This window comes from Ictalurus furcatus, chromosome 10 (assembly GCF_023375685.1).
Source record: "Ictalurus furcatus strain D&B chromosome 10, Billie_1.0, whole genome shotgun sequence".
Classification (NCBI taxonomy): Eukaryota; Metazoa; Chordata; class Actinopteri; order Siluriformes; family Ictaluridae; genus Ictalurus; species Ictalurus furcatus.
Window position 1 is genome coordinate 4027182 of NC_071264.1, and position 17048 is coordinate 4044229.

The window sequence follows — 17048 nt, forward strand, 5'->3', positions numbered from 1 at the left end:
TTTTTGTTTGTTTCTTGCATTTTCCATACTGTCCCAGCTTTTTTGGAATTAGGGATGTACAAAAGGTGCAAACATTCACTGATGCTCAAGACAGCTTTGAACAGGATGATTGGTGTAATTTCTTATTATTTTCTTTAAAGCTCTATTTTTTTTTTCAATTTAGTACTGCCCTTCATAAGCTATATAAGATATTTACATGTTTCCCAGAAGTTGAAGTAATAACACTTTACACCGATTATCCAGTTCAAAAGTTTACACCCTTTGGCTCTTAATGTATCATGTTGCTTTCTTCAGCATCAGTGAATGTTTGCACCTTTTGTAATAGTTGTGTATGAATCCCTCAATTTAGCAGAAATGCTAAAGTTTAATCGAATGATTAACATAAATGTTCACCTGCTAATTAAAGGAGGAACATTAGAAATCCCTTTAGTAAATAAAACAACATGTATTCAGTTATTATGGATACTCTGCCTTATTGAAATGAAATAGATTATGTCTCATTCGTTCACAAAATTTTATTTGTTTAATAACCCTCACAATAAATGTAACAGTTTAAATAAGTACGAAACGAATTAATGAAAGAATGAATGTACTAACTTAATAATAAGTGCTAGTAGAATAACTAAATGAATAATAATAATAATAATAATAATAGTAATAACAACAACAACAACAACAACAACAATAATAATAATAATATAGGTGCAAGCAGTAATTTTCAAAAATTCTTTTGTGATACTATTAGAAAACATAATCTATTTAATTTCAATATGATTTTCCATAATGACTCAATATGTACTTTTTTTTTTTAAATAAAGTGATTTTTAAGGTTCATCCTTTTAAAGAGCAGGTACACATTTGTGTTAATCATTTGATTAAACTTGCATTTCTGCTAATAGGATATTTGACAAAATCATGATAGATTATAATTACATGGTGTGTGTTAATTAATTAATTACTTCATTAAATGGTTAATTAATTAATTTTTTTGCCATTGATATTTTGCTGACTGTAGATGTAACCTTGTTGGTGATTTTTGTGTTTATTATAGTGGGTATCAACCTTAGATGCCAAGATCCTGAGCGAGAAATAAATGATGCGATTCGGAATGACCCAAATCTGAAGGCGTACTATGAGGAAGGTGGCGGTGTACAATACAAATGTAGAGAAGACTTCTACTTTCAGAATGGGAGCAAAGCCGTGTGTTCTGCAGGAAAATGGAAGTACCCACAATGCATAAAATGTGAGTAGCAAACCATCCTTGTTTAAAAACAAACAAACAAAAACAAAATAAATCCCTTAAAATTCTTAGCAATATCCCATAAACTGCTTCACACTTCACTGTAGCCTGTCCACTTCACACTTTACAGATTCTGGCATGATTTTCTGTTAAGTCTAGAGACTATACAGTGAAACTTGTATGTCAGTAGTGGTAACTGGGTCATAACAGCCTCTGTCATGTTATGGGGGTGTGTCAGTGCCCATGGCATGGGTAACTTGGGTGCATATCTGTGAGGGCACCATTAATGCAGAAAGATATGCACACATTTTGGAGCAACATATGCTGCCATCTGGAATAGGACAACGCCAAACCACATTCTGCTTGGATTACAAGCACATGGGTGTGTAAGCTGAGAGTGTGGGTGCTAGCATGGCCTGCCTGCAGTCCTGACCTGTCTCTGATTGAGAATGTTTGGCAGATTATGAAGTGCGAAATAAGGCAATGAAGGCCCCGTAAAGTTGTGCAGCTGAAGAAATACATAATGGATGAATGGGGGAAAATTCTGCTTTCTAAACTTAACCAACTGGTGTCTTCAGTGTCCAAACACTTAATAAATGTTATTAAAAGAAAAGGTGGTTACACAATGGTAAATAATCGACTGCCCCAACTTTTTAAAGTGTGTTGCAGTCATCAGATTTGAAATAAGTGTATATTTTCAAAAAATATTTTAAATTCACAAAGTAAAACATCAAATAATGTGTTAATAATGTGTTTTCAATATAGTACAGAGTGAATTGAATCTTCAAACGACTCTTTTTGTTTGTGTTTTTTGCATTTTCCATACTGTCCCAGCTTTTTTGGAATTAGGGATGTACAAAAGGTGCAAACATTCACTGATGCTCAAGACAGCTTTGAACAGGATGATTGGTGTAATTTGTTATTTTCTTTAAAGGTCTAATTTTTTTTTTCAATTTAGTACTGCCCTTCATAAGCTATATAAGATATTTACATGTTTCCCAGAAGATGAAGTAATAACACTTTACACCGATTATCCAGTTCAAAAGTTTACACCCTCTGGCTCTTAATGCAACATGTTGCTTTCTTCAGCATCAGTGAATGTTTGCACCTTTTGTAATAGTTGTGTATGAATCCCTCAATTTAGCAGAAATGCTAAAGTTTAATCAAATGATTCACATAAATGTTCACCTGCTAATTAAAGGAGGAACATTAGAAATCCCTTTAGTAAATAAAACATGTATTCAGTCTGTTACGAAACGGGACTGGAGGCGGATGCAGGTGCAGGTTAAAGTCTTTATTAATTAGCAGACAAACAAACACAGGGAGCGCGGTCTCTACTGACTATACAAACTCTGGACATCTAGCTACGACCGCTAGCATGCTACACGTTCGCACATACCGTCATACTTCCTCGACATGATAACTGTAAACCAAATAAGACTGCCGAGGGGTTTAAATAGTCAACATAATCAAACCAAAACATGGACACCTGGGGCAAATCAGAGACATGATCAGACTTAAATCAATGTCCAAGCCGGAAGCAAACGAAAACAAAAGAGTCACGTGACCAGTCAGAAGCCGTGCCGCAGTGCCCTCTGCTGGTCGTGGCGTAACACAGTCGTTATGGATACTCTGTCTCACTGAAATGAAATAGATTATGTCTCAGTCGTTCACAAAATTTTATTTGTTTAATAACCCTCACAATAAATGTAACAGTTTAAATAAGTACGAAATGAATTAATGAAAGAATGAATGTACTAACTTAATAATAAGTGCTAGTAGAATAACTAAATGAATAATAATAATAATAATAATAATAGTAATAACAACAACAACAACAACAACAACAATAATAATAATAATATAGGTGCAAGCAGTAATTTTCAAAAATTCTTTTGTGATACTATTAGAAAACATAATCTATTTAAATTCAATATGATTTTCCATAATGACTCAATATGTACTTTTTTTTTTTTTTAAACAAAGTGATTTTTAAGGTTCATCCTTTTAAAGAGCAGGTACACATTTGTGTTAATCATTTGATTAAACTTGCATTTCTGCTAGTAGGATATTTGACAAACTCATGATAGATTATAATTACATGGTGTTTTAATTACTTACTTACTTAATTAAATGGTTAATTAATTAATTTTTTTGCCATTGATATTTTGCTGACTGTAGATGTAACCTTGTTGGTGATTTTTGTGTTTATTATAGTGGATATAAACCTTAGATGCCAAGATCCTGAGCGAGAAATAAATGATGCGATTCGGAATGACACAAATCTAAAGGCGTACTATGAGGAAGGTGGCGGTGTACAATACAAATGTAAAGAAGGCTTCCACTTTCAGAATGGGAGCAAAGCCGTGTGTTCTTCAGGAAAATGGAATTACCCACAATGCATAAAATGTGAGTAGCAAACCATCCTTGTTTAAAAACAAACAAACAAAAACAAAATAAATCCCTTAAAATTCTTAGCAATATCCATAAACCGCTTCACACTTCACTGTAGCCTGTCCACTTCACACTTTACAGATTCTGGCATGATTTTCTGTTAACTGTAGAGACTATACAGTGAAACTTGTAGGTCAGCTGTGATAACTGGGTGATGTACAGGTTCATGGATTTTCAATTATTGTCTTTGAAAGCCCACACCAGGTATGCAACTGTTGTTTGTTTCTGGACAGATTTGGACCTAATGTAGGGGTGGTATTTAAAAATCTGTCTCACACACCTGTTGTATTGAACACAGTTCAGTAAATGTACCTCTAACACTGCTTAAAATGAGCTGCTAAATATTTACAGCTAAATATTTTTATTGCTTCTCCTGTTGTACCTGTCATCTACAGGTTGTAATTAAGTAAGTGCATTATTTGCTGTTGCACAGGAAGTAGTAAGCAAAGTGAGTTATTTGAGTCAGTGATAGGTTCAACCTTAAGGTAAATAATTAAGTATAAAAGGCACCAAGGAATGACATTAAGAAAGAAAAATTATATTTAACTGATCCTAGAAGCACTGAGACTTGTGTGAAGAAGTCTGTGACACGTTACTGGGTTGGGCTGGGAACGGGGAGACAGGAGGACAGCTTGGGACACTTTACTTTTTTGCATTCACTTTTCAGCGATTTTATTTTACTGTGCACATTATATATACAGTACTGTGCAAAAGGCACATGCAAAGAAATGCCGTAGGGCAAAGTGCCTTCAAAAATAATGAAATTAAATATTAAAAAATATTATAAAGAGTAGTAAGCACAAATAAATGAATTAGTCAAAATTTGTTGAGAATTTGTTGCTTTAAAAAAAGTAGTCTCAGGTAGAATTAATGCAGTTTTATAAGGAAATGAGCTATAAGTTTTACTGAGTATTTTGCAGAACAAAGCCATGGTTCTTCTGGAGACTTTGACTGTTGCACTCGCTTCTTATTTTTCCAGCACAAACCATCAGCCTTCATTATGTTTTTTGTCTTAAAAGTGGTCTCTTATGTAATGTACTGCTTTCTTTACTGACATACAAACATTTTTCTGTAACATTTAATTTTGTGTTAGAAAACTAATATTTGGTAGTCTAAAATGTTTTTGTACTGACTTGATAATGTAGACGTCATTATATAAAAATCTACTAAAAATGTGCTAAAAAACAACAGGGTGCCTAAGACTTTTGCACAGTGTGTGTGTGTGTGTGTGTGTGTGTGTGTGTGTGTGTATACAGTATCTCACAAAAGTGAGTACACCCCTCACATTTTTGTAAATATTTGATTATATCTTTTCATGTGACAACACTGAAGAAATGACACTTTGCTACAATGTAAAGTAGTGAGTGTACAGCTTGTGTAACAGTGTAAATTTGCTGTCTCCTCAAAATAACTCAACATACAGCCATTAATGTCTAAACCACTGGCAACAAAAGTGAGTACACCCCTAAGTGAAAATGTCCAAATTGGGCCCAATTAGCCATTTTCCCTCCCCGGTGTCATGTGACTTGTTAGTGTTACAAGGTCTCAGGTGTGAATGGGGAGCAGGTGTGTTAAATTTGGTGTCATCGCTCTCACACTCCCTCATACTGGTCACTGGAAGTTCAACATGGCACCTCATGGCAAAGAACTCTCTGAGGATCTGAAAAAAGACTTGTTGCTCTACATAAAGATGGCCTAGGCTATAAGAAGATTGCCAAGACCCTGACACTGAGCTGCAGCACGGTGGCCAAGACAATACAGCGGTTTAACAGGACAGGTTCCACTCAGAACAGGCCTCGCCATGGTCGACCAAAGAAGTTGAGTGCACGTGCTCAGCATCATATCCAGAGGTTCTCTTAGGGAAATAGACATATGAGTGCTGCCAGCATTGCTGCAGAGGTTGAAGGGGTGGGGGGTCAGCCTGTCAGTGCTCAGACCATACGCCGCACACTACATCAAATTGGTCTGCATGGCTGTCGTCCCAGAAGGAAGCCTCTTCTAAAGATGATGCACAAGAAAGCCCGCTGAAGACAAGCAGACTAAGGACGTGGATTACTGGAACCATGTCCTGTGGTCTGATGAGACCAAGATAAACTTATTTGGTTCAGATGGTGCCAAGCGTGTGTGGCGGCAACCAGGTGAGGAAGTGTGTCTTGCCTACAGTCAAGCATGGTGGTGGGAGTGTCATGGTCTGGGGCTGCATGAGTGCTGCCGGCACTGGGGAGCTACAGTTCATTGAGGGAACCATGAACGCCAACATGTACTATGACATACTGAAACAGAGCATGATCCCCTCCCTTCAGAGACTGGGCCGCAGGGCAGTGTTCCAGCATGATAACAACCCCAAACACACCTCCAAGATGACCACTGCCTTGCTAAAGAAGCTGAGGGTGAAGGTGATGGACTGGCCAAGCATGTCTCCAGACCTAAACCCTATTGAGCATCTGTGGGGCCTCCTCAAACGGAAGGTGGAGGAGCACAAGGTCTCTAACATCCACCAGCTCCGTGATGTCGTCATGGAGGAGTGGAAGAGAACTCCAGTGGCAACCTGTAAAGCTCTGGTGAACTCCATGCCCAAGAGGGTTAAGGCAGTGCTGGAAAATAATGGTGGCCACACAAAATATTGACACTTTGGGCCCAATTTGGACATTTTCACTTAGGGGTGTACTCACTTTTGTTGCCAGCGGTTTAGACATTAATGGCTGTGTGTTGAGTTATTTTGAGGGGACAGCAAATTTACACTGTCATACAAGCTGTACACTCACCACTTTACATTGTAGCAAAGTGTCATTTCTTCAGTGTTGTCACATGAAAAGATATAATCAAATATTTACAAAAATGTGAGGGGTATACTCACTTTTGTGAGACACTGTGTATATATATATATATATATATATATATATATATATATATATATATATATATATATATATATATATATATATATATACATATATATATGTATGTATGTGCGTGTGTGTATATACCATAAACCAAGTAGTGTCATGATACCACACAATATTATGTTAATTTATAATTCAAATCTATAAAATGAAACAAATGTACAGAATTACATAGATGTAAATGAATGCAGTCAAACCAATTTTCCTCTCAATATTTTATGAATGAGAATGAATAACTGGCTTTTGGAAAAACTCAAGAACAATCATACAATTGACAAGCAACTAATTCAGTGTGCCACATTTTTTATCTGTTGTTCCCTAGAGCAATGAAATCTTGCAAATGGAAACTGTCCTCAGAGTACTAAGAATGAACTCAACATTAAGAATAAATAACTGAATTTAGAAATTAACCTGCTTACAATCAAACATGGCTAGTTTTACAGGGTTCCTACAGATGCTTCATAATGAAATTCAAACCTTCAAAGACATTTCAAGCACAATTTCAAGGACTATACAAAAGATATTTTCATAGTGTCAGACAACGGAACGAGTATAAAATAGTGACTGAAATACGGCCCACTAAGACAACATGTCACTTCCACGACCAGCAGTCACTTCCAAGCTGCACTGCTAAAATCCTTATTTTATAACCATGATGTCCTCTGACAAACTACACATAAGTTAAATACAATGGCTTTGGTGTGATTTCTATATGTTAAATGATCACTCAGAGAGAAAGTTAGAAGTGAATGAATGTGCTGTTCCTCTCTGCCCCTCGCTGAACAGAGCAGCTGCAGAGAGAGGTGTGTCTGTAGTGGAGAAGCAGGACCTCTTGCTCGTGGGGCAGTACTGGCCACTCTCTTCTACGGAAAGTAGCTAAGGTTGCCAAAAAAAGTCGCTAGATTTGTCACTAGGTGCTTTTTTGAGAGAAAAAAGTCACTAAAGGGGTCTGAGAAGTGGACCAGAGCTGTCTCTGTTAAAACGAGTAAGTGAATAGCGGGAGGATGGGGAGGGGCTGCAGTATGGGGTTAGAATTGTTTCATATTTCCAAATTAATAGATTACAATCCACAAATAAATGTAGCAAGATTCACAAAAAGTAAACAAATTCACAAATAAATATAATGAGATGCACAAATATATGTTAGGAGTTTCAACGTTGTTATAATGATTCTCTTAGATAATATATGCGCGGTCAAGGCAATTTTCAGACACTATTACAGAAGTTAAATCAGGTAACATCAGAGGCATGAACTACACACAGGTGATTTGCTTTTGTACCTTCAACTAGCTTTCTGGCTACACAAACTAAAAGTTGGAAATATTATTGTTCTCTCTTCACAAGACAGTGTTTTGCGTTTGCATATTTGTCATGATAGAACTGATTCTACAATTAAAATTATTATAGTAAACTACAGGAACATGACTAATGGAACTCACCACTACTCGGTAGTTTGAGTCTGTTGCAGAGATTTATATGCTGTAGTGTTTCTGTCCTTTTTCTGTTTAAACTATTGTTTAATAATGTAGTAGACTTCAGCTTGTAAGACAAAAAGCAAACAAAAAATACAATTTCAAAAACAGCCCATTTTAAATAGTAGAAAATAACTGTTTTATATTGTAATCTAATAAAGGCAATTGTATTTAAACAGAACCAATACAAAATATACATATATTCATATTCCATTAAGATTAAGGATTTGGGATTTGACTCAGACTTGTACTCAATAAACATCTCTGGGTTAAGCACATACAGTTCATTTTTCCTATAAAGTAAATTTTTTTTTCCATAATTTAATTCAAAAAGTGGAACTTTCATATATTAAAGTTTCCTTACACATAAAATGAAATATTTCATGCCTTTTTTGTTTTAATCTTGATGATTATGGCTTACAGCTCATGGAAAAAAAAAAAATTGAATAAAGAATTTATAATACAGAAATATCGACCTTCTGAAAAGTATGTTAATTTATGCACTTGATACTCAGTCAGGGCTTTAATCCTTTTGCATGAATTACTGCATCAATGCGGCGTGGTATGGAGGCAATCAGCCTGTGGCACTGCTGTGGAAGCCCAGGTTGCTTTGATAGCGGACTTCAGCTCGTCTGTATTGTTGTGTCCGATATCTCTCATAGATACTCTATGGGGTTCTGGTCAGGCGAGTCGGCTGGACAATCAAGCACAGTAATACCGTGGTCAGAAAACCAGTTACTAGTAGTTTTGGCACTGTGTGCAGGCACCAAGTCCTGCAGGAAAAGAAAATCAGCATGTCCATAAATCTTGTCAGCAGCTAGAAGCATGAAGTTCTCTAAAATCTCCTGGTAGACGCTGCATCGACTCTCGACTTGAGAAAACACAGTGGACCAGCACCAGCAGATGACATGTCACCTCAAATCATCACTGACTGTCGGAACTTCACACTGGACTTCAAGCAGCTTGGATTCTGTGCCTCTCCACTCTTCCTCCAGACTGGAACCTTGATTTCCAAATGAAATGCAACTTTTACTTTCATCTTCCAAATGATTGTGGTTCTGTGTAGTGAACCAGACTGGGAGATTAAAGGCTCAGGAAACCTTTGCAGGTGTTTTGAGTTAATTATCTGATTAGAGCTCTTCTGAGGTCCACATTTCTGTATTATAAATTCTTTGTTCGAATATTTTGAGATACTGGATTCTTGATTTCCATGAGCTCTAAGCCGTAATCATCAAGATTAAAACAAACAAAAAAAAAAAGGCTTGAAATATTTCACTTTATGTGTAATGAATCTAGAATATACAGTGGGGGAAATAAGTATTGAATGCGTCATCATTTTTTTCAGTAAATATATTTCCAATGAGGCTATTCACATGAAATGTGAAACAATTTCACCAGACTTTGGTATTAACTCAAGAAATCCACACATATAAAGCAATCCAAACATTAAAGTCCATAAATGAAGTCATGTGTAAGAAAGAGAAAAAAAGTATTGAACACACTAACTGAAATGTATTTAATACTTAGTGGAGAAGGCTTTGTTTATAATGACAGCTTCAAGATGCTTCCTGTATGAAGAAATTAATCGACCGCAGTATTCAGGTGTGATTTTGGCGCATTCTTCTAAACATATTGTCTTTAAATCTTTTTCAATTGGATTCAAGTCAGGTGATTGACTGGGCCATTCTAACCCCTTTTTTCTCTGAAACCAATTGAGAGTTTCCTTTGCTGTTTGCTTTGGATTGTTGTCCTGCTGGAAGCTCCACCCACGTCTAATCTTCATCAACTTTCAGGCCACATCAAACATCTCTTCAAGTCTCATTAATCCGAGATGTAGCCCACATGCCAGAACGTGTTTTTTCCCCTTTAACTTATCTTTATTATTTTGTGTATTATCTTTATATATTATCTTTATATATTAGATGGCAGCAGATTCTTCTCAAGAATCTCCTGGTAAAGGGCTCCATTCATCATTCCTTCAATTATATGAAGTCTACCAGTACCATGCGATGAAAAACAGCCCCACACCATGATGCTTCCACCTCCAAATTCTTGAGTTAGATTTCTGGAGTTAATACTGATGTCTGGTGAAAATTTTATGTGAATAACCTCATTGGAAACATATTTACTGAAAAAAATGTTGATGCGTTCAGTACTTATTTCCCCCACTGTATGAAAGTTCCACTGGTTGAATTAAATTACAGAAAAAAAAAATTTACTTTTTCAAGTTGTTTTCTATGGCAGAGGTAGCTCAGTGGTTAAGATGTTGGACTACTGTTTGGAAGGTAGTGAGTTCAAATCCCAGTGCTGCCAAGCAGAGACTGCTGGGTCCTTGAGCAAGGCCTTTAACCCTTAGCTGCTCTGTTGTATAAAAGAGAGAGGCATAAAGTCACTCTGGGTAAGGGCAGTTGCCAAATATGATAATTGTAATTCTGTCGGTTCTTTTTGTTAACTTTTGTCTATATAACTAACTTTTGTTTTTCATTTAAAATTTGTTTTTGAAAGCCTTAAATACTGATCTGGAAGAGAAAAATGAGATGGCCCGAAGTGAAGAATCTTTTTTGCATGAAAATGTCACAGCTGGACAAACCAGACTACAGTCCAAAGGTAAAAATACTTCTACCAAATTTATTATGAAAGGATAAAACAAAAATTCTCCTTCTTTTTCTTCTTCACAAACCTAAATACAATGAGGCAGATCAAACTCTATGTACTAGCAATATGAATCATTGTCTTGTAGTACTCTTTTCTGCTACTCAGGAAAGAGATATGAACCAGAATGTTCTGCTGGTGGTGTAGTCAGAACATCAGTCAGTTATAGAATTGTATCAAAGGTGTTTATGCTTTTCTCCCTTTATGGAGTTTATGTTCCACTTGGATAACTTTATTACATTTTTCGGCACTTCCACAAAATCACACTAGTGACCCCCCTTTCTACACAGTAACTTATCACATTTACCATGCAATTATGTCACAATGTAGCAATGTCATGTGAACAGGGTGGCGATGGATGCAATCGCAGTTAAAGCTTTTAATGAGAGTCAAGCAGACAAATCCAAAATGTGAGGCAATCTCAATATCCAGAAACAGGTAGGGTCGGGCAGCCTACAACCAACATAAACTAGGCTAGGCAAGGAGCAGAATGAGAAACAAAGAACAGGATCTAAATCCAGGAACCACAGCTAAACACAGAAACAATACATTGCCTAGAACAAAGACACACAGGTTTTAAATATGCAAACTAATTAAAAAGGGAATCAAGAACAGCTGTTGACAATGATGACATAATGTGATGACAACCAGTAATAATACAGACAGGAGACAGGACAGCAACCAAAACAAACACACATGAAACAGCAAACTGAAATAAATGTCAAAAACCCGGAAGTGCGTGCTGTCGCGCTTCAGGTTGCTGAGCCTGCTGCTCGCTCCGGCACACAAGCAACCGGGAACAGTCCACTACAACAGTGACTGCATTTAGATTGCAAAAAAATAATTGATACCATAGCAGATAATAGCCATTTTAAAATATAAACAGTCAGGTCCATAAATATTTGGACATTGATATTATTATTTTAGATGTCTATCACAGCATATAGGACATAAAATTAAATAATCAATATGAGCTCTTTCAGCTTTAATCTGAACTTGCTAATACATTTTAAGGGACCAAAATTAACTGGACAAGTGGCTGCTCATCTGTTCCACAGGCAAGTGTGTACTGTTCCCTCATTATCTCACTTACAATTACGCAGATAAAAGGCCTAGAGTTGGTAAAGTCTAAAGAGCTGTCATTGGCAGTAAAGCAAGCCATTGTTAGGCTGAAAAATCAAAACAAACCTATCAAAGAGATTGCAAATACATTAGGTGTGGCCAAATCAACTACTTGGTACATTTTTAAAAAGAAAGAACACACTGGTGAGCTCAGGAAAACCAAAAAGCCAATGATTGATGACAAAAAAAACCCCTTCAAAACAGTTGGCCAGATTAATAACACACTCCAGGAGGGAGGCAACAATCAAGAGAAGACTTTAGTAAAAAAAAATAGACGGTTTACCAGAAGATGTAAAGTACATCTAGTAAAAAAAAAACAGGAAGACCAGTTCAAAGTTTGCAAAGAATTATCTAAAAAAAAAAAAAAAAAAAAAAAAAAAAAACCTGTACAGTTTCTGAACAACATCATATGGCCAGATCAGACAAAGATCAACTTGTGCCAGAATTATCGGATGAGAAAAGTATGGAGAAGGGAAGGAACTGCTCATGAACTGAAGCATAGCACCTCATCTTATGGCATGGGTGTGTATTGTTGCCAGTGGAACTGGTTCCCTTGTATTTAGGGATGATGTGACTGCTGACAAAAGCAGCAAGATGAAATATGTGCTATATTCTGAAGTGTATAGTGCTATATTATCCTTGAGCATGTGGTGATATCTATGTGTTCCAGACTTCAGGCAGTAGTTGACTGCACAGGATAAAGAATAAACAATGTTACATTTATGATTGTTAGTTTGTCCAATTACCAGTTTGTTACAAATGCCAATTTCTTCAAAAGATGAGGGGACCTAATTTAATTTGGATTTAAATACCCTCAAATTAAAGCTCAAAGTCTGCACTTTGAGCTCATGTTCATTATTTCATTTCAACTGCTTTTCATTTATGGACCTGGCTGTATTATTATATCACAATAAGTTACCAAGGCATCTGACAGGGTTAACATTAAGCTTTCATCTAAGCCATCTAAAATTTTTAAACAATTATCTGTGAAATGATGTGTACAGTCAAAATATTTCCCTCCACTAATTACTTGGTTCAAGATATTAAATATTCCTCTTGAAGAACGTAGGTCCTCCCACAATAATATAATATGCAAAGTAACATACAAAACCTGCTTTTGCAAACAAGACCTGGAATTCTTGGTGTATTTTTATAAAATGAATTGCTCTAGAGAAGACTCTGAGATGGTTGGGGAGTGGCTTTCAGCAGTGGGTGTAATAATATTCATAGTCTGATCGAGGTAAATTTAGCTGACTGTATCTTTAAAGGTTAAAGGATTTGTAATGATGTCTTGATTACATGGCTTTCACTGGCCAGTCAATTTTCAGCTGATATTGGATAGGGTTGGTACTGAGCACTTATCATAAAAAAAATGTTTATATAGGTTTTCTTTAGTGTTCTAAGTGACATGAAAAAAATTGCCCACTGGGGAAAATACTTGTAAAGGGTATTCGACTGAACACTCATTAATTAATTAATTGTTTCATTATTTCATTTAATTCATTCATTCATTCATAGCATGACCACCATCAAGCCATTTAGATTTCAGCAGACATTTGAGAGTGTTGGCCTTGAGCGTTTATCGCTAAACGTGAGCAGTACTTTCATGTGTGGGGTTTATTTTAGGCTCTCTGTGCCTTGAAAAGAATTAACCATGGTGGGAGCTGCCTGTGAATGGTGTTAAATTCATTACATCTTTCATTCCTTCCTTTCTTCCTTCCTTCATTCATGTATGCATGCATTCTTTTATTACTTTGCAATCAAATTGTAAGTTTTATTGTCAGGGTTAATAAACAAGAATAATTATGTTAAACCACTGGAGAATATAATGAAATTAATTTAAGGACATATTCATTATGGACAGAGTATCCATAATGAATATGTCCTTTTATTCACTTTTCATTTTTACTTAAGAGATTTGAGGTTAAATATTCATTATGTTCCTTCTTAGAAAGTAGCAGGTAAACATTTATGTTAATTATTTTATTAAACTTGTATTTCTGCTAATGGAATATTTGACAAATTATTGTTAGGTTATATTGTCATGGTATTGTTGTTGTTGTTGTTGTTATTATTGTTATTATTATTATTATTATTATTAACATCTTGCTTGACTGTAGATGTAACAATGTTGGTGATTTGATGTTTATTATAATGGCTGAAAAACCTACATGTCGAAAACCTAAAAAAATAAAAAATGGGACTCTGATGTCAGATCAGAAGCAGTCCTATGAGGAAGGTGAAACAGTAGAATACCAGTGTACAAAAGACTTTCAGTTTAAGAATGGTTCCATTGCCATATGTTCTGGAGGAGTGTGGGTTTACCCAAAATGTATATGTAAGTAGCAAATTATTACTATTACTTGTTTTAAAAAAACAAAAAGTTAAAATTCTTAGTACTACTCCATAAACCAACACTGGAATTTAGCGTTGAATGTACACCATCCATCTCACTCATTACCAACATTCTACTTAAAATAAATCTAAAAACAAAAATACTCAAAATAAAAAATGTTTAGTCAAAATGTTTGCAGTTTCACAATAAAATATTATAACACCTATAATACCTATGCTTTACAGGTTTTTAAAAAATTATATATATATATATATATATATATATATATATATATATATATATATATATATATATATGTGTATATATATATATATATATGTATAGTATAGTATATATATAGTAATGGGAAAAAGAAAGTACACCCTCCCTCAATTCTATGGTTTTTATTTATCAGAGCCTAAATAACAGTTGTGTGGTCCTCACCAACTTCTATAAACAAACAAATGATCTCAGGTGACCAAAAAAAACAGCAGATTTCAATATGTAGTTATTATTTTCCCCCAAAATGTAAACCAATATTCAGAAACCAGGTGGGAAAAAATATGTGCACCCTATAATACAGAAACATGTAGAACCACTTTAACAACAATAAACATTTTCTGTAGTTTATAGTGTATATTTTCTGGAGTTTATAAATCCCTCACATAACCCAATTTCAGCCCAGTTTAAGCTGCTGGACAAAAATATTCTGGAATAAAGTAGAGTTCGTCGTTAACTGCAATAACTGCAAGTTTCCTATGTCCTAAACAAACACAAATCATCATTCCTCCTCCACCATCATTGTGAGGTGATTGCGGTGATATGCTCTGTTTGTCAGTCTCTCTAGGATCTCAGAAGTTAATGTAAAATCAAGGAAACTATGCAATAATTGGAGGAGCTTGCAAATTTTCAAAATTACCGCAGATTTTGGCCAAGATGCGTTGTGTGACATCATCACAACATGCATTCAGCCTCGCACATCGCACATGAGTACAGATAAAAGGTCTCATTTACCAACAAATTCATGTAGTTTTCTGAAAAGAAAAAAAAAAACACAAAAAACTTGCTTCGCAAATTTTTAAAAAAGACGCAGTAAAATCAAGCGTTTTTGACCACAGCAATCACAAAAAGTAATCTCTGCAAAATCCTGTTTGGCTTGTTTCATTTTTTTTTTTGGGCCAAACATGGTGCTGTGCATGATGACCAAACATCTCCACCTTGGTCTCATTGGTCCAAAGGATATTGTTCCAAAACTTTTGTGGTTGGTTCAGATGCAATTTTGCTAACCTAAGTTGTGCTGCCATATTCTTTTTGGAAAGAAGGGGCGTTTTTCTAGTCACCCTTCCATGAAAGTCATACTTGTTTAGTTTATTTATGATTGTGCTGTCATAAACATTTAATGTGCTTACAGAGGCCTGTAGGTCTGTACATGCTGTAGCACTTGGTTTTTTCTTTACATCTCTGAACATTAAAGAGTCTGACCTTGGACTGAATTTGTGACACCATTTTCCCCACCTGGTTTCTGAATGTTGGTTTACTTTTTTGGGGAAAAAATGACTGCATATTGAAATCTGTTGTGCTTTTATTTTCTTGTCACCTGAGGTTATTTGTTTGTTATAGAAGTTAATGAGGACCACACAATTGTTATTTAGGCCCTGATGAATAAAAACATAGAATTGAAGGAGGAAGTACTTACTTTGTCCCATGAATGTATCAATCAATGCAGGCACAATTATATTGTTATGCATATCTGTGACCAATCATACACTCTGTTTGCAAGGGAGATGGGTAGGAAATGTCAAGTGCATTAGTAAGTATGGAACCAATGCATTTAGTTATACTATAGCTATTAGTTATATTATATAGCTATCAGCAATCTAATTTCACAAGATTACCAATAAACACAATATATAAAAACTTTTTTTTTTCCTCTCAGAAATCAAAGCTTGTTCTTTAGTTATATCAGTACTTACATTTATTAGGATTTAAATAGTTTCCTGTTGATTTGACAGAACAACAAACTGAACATCTACCCTGTTGGATTTTATTTCAGAAAAGTGAAAACATCGGAGGACAGAACAGTTCAATCAACAACCGTTGCCTGGAGACAAAGAAATGTACCCAAAACATGGTCAATCTATAATATCAAGGTGTCAATTAGGAACATATCAAAAACATATATAGCAGAAGTGTCTTGATGGAATATTACACCTGCTTTCATTAATTAAAATTCTAACAGATTTTCATGTAACTGCTAAAATAATGTGTGTAATTTTATTTGAGAAAAATAATAATGGACCCATACAGCCAGAACAACAATTATAACTAGTTACTAAAGATTAATCTACATTTTCAAATCATATGGAGAATCGATGAGGAGTACTAGAATGTTCTTCTTTAATCGTGATTTTTACAGGACAATTTTATATTGTCTTTTCATAGATAATTCAGCAAGTTAATAAAAACATTTATAATTATTTTTTGTGTATATCATTCTTTTTCTAGAAACTATTGTGGCCCATCTTACACATAAAGGGCCATATTCAGACTTATGTGCCCTTAGTGAGAAGTTAATACCAAAATTGTACACATTGCTATTCAAACCTTAGATGTTATATGGATAAAATGGTAACACTTTACGTTAAGGTTCCCTTTGTAAAGCATTTATAAAGGTGTTCATTAATGAGTAATAACTCATTTACAAATGCACTATCAATCATTGATAGGCAGTTATAACTACATGAATTAAAAAGGTGACTCTAATGAAATACCTGCCAAATAGGGAGCTATTTTAACGTGCATGTTATAAATGCTTAATAAATGTATGTATTCACACTTATTAGACCCAAAACCACATTGATGTTTATCAT

The 17048-nt window shown here is 35.1% G+C and overlaps 1 protein-coding gene across 2 annotated transcripts in view; it reads left to right on the plus strand.

Annotated features, from left to right (window-relative positions):
• Positions 1 to 16655, plus strand: part of LOC128613633 (complement factor H) — a 31251-nt gene extending 14596 nt beyond the window's left edge. The window contains exons 14-17 of one of the 2 annotated variants that reach the window (XM_053634566.1): positions 1052 to 1243; positions 3458 to 3649; positions 10575 to 10676; positions 16232 to 16655. In XM_053634566.1, the coding sequence (XP_053490541.1) occupies positions 1052 to 1243; positions 3458 to 3649; positions 10575 to 10676; positions 16232 to 16239 (494 nt within the window). In that variant the 3' untranslated portion in view covers positions 16240 to 16655. The remainder of the gene's footprint in view (positions 1 to 1051; positions 1244 to 3457; positions 3650 to 10574; positions 10677 to 16231) is intronic. The other variant, XM_053634567.1, reaches the window with a different exon arrangement.
• Positions 16656 to 17048: the final 393 nt, after the last annotated feature.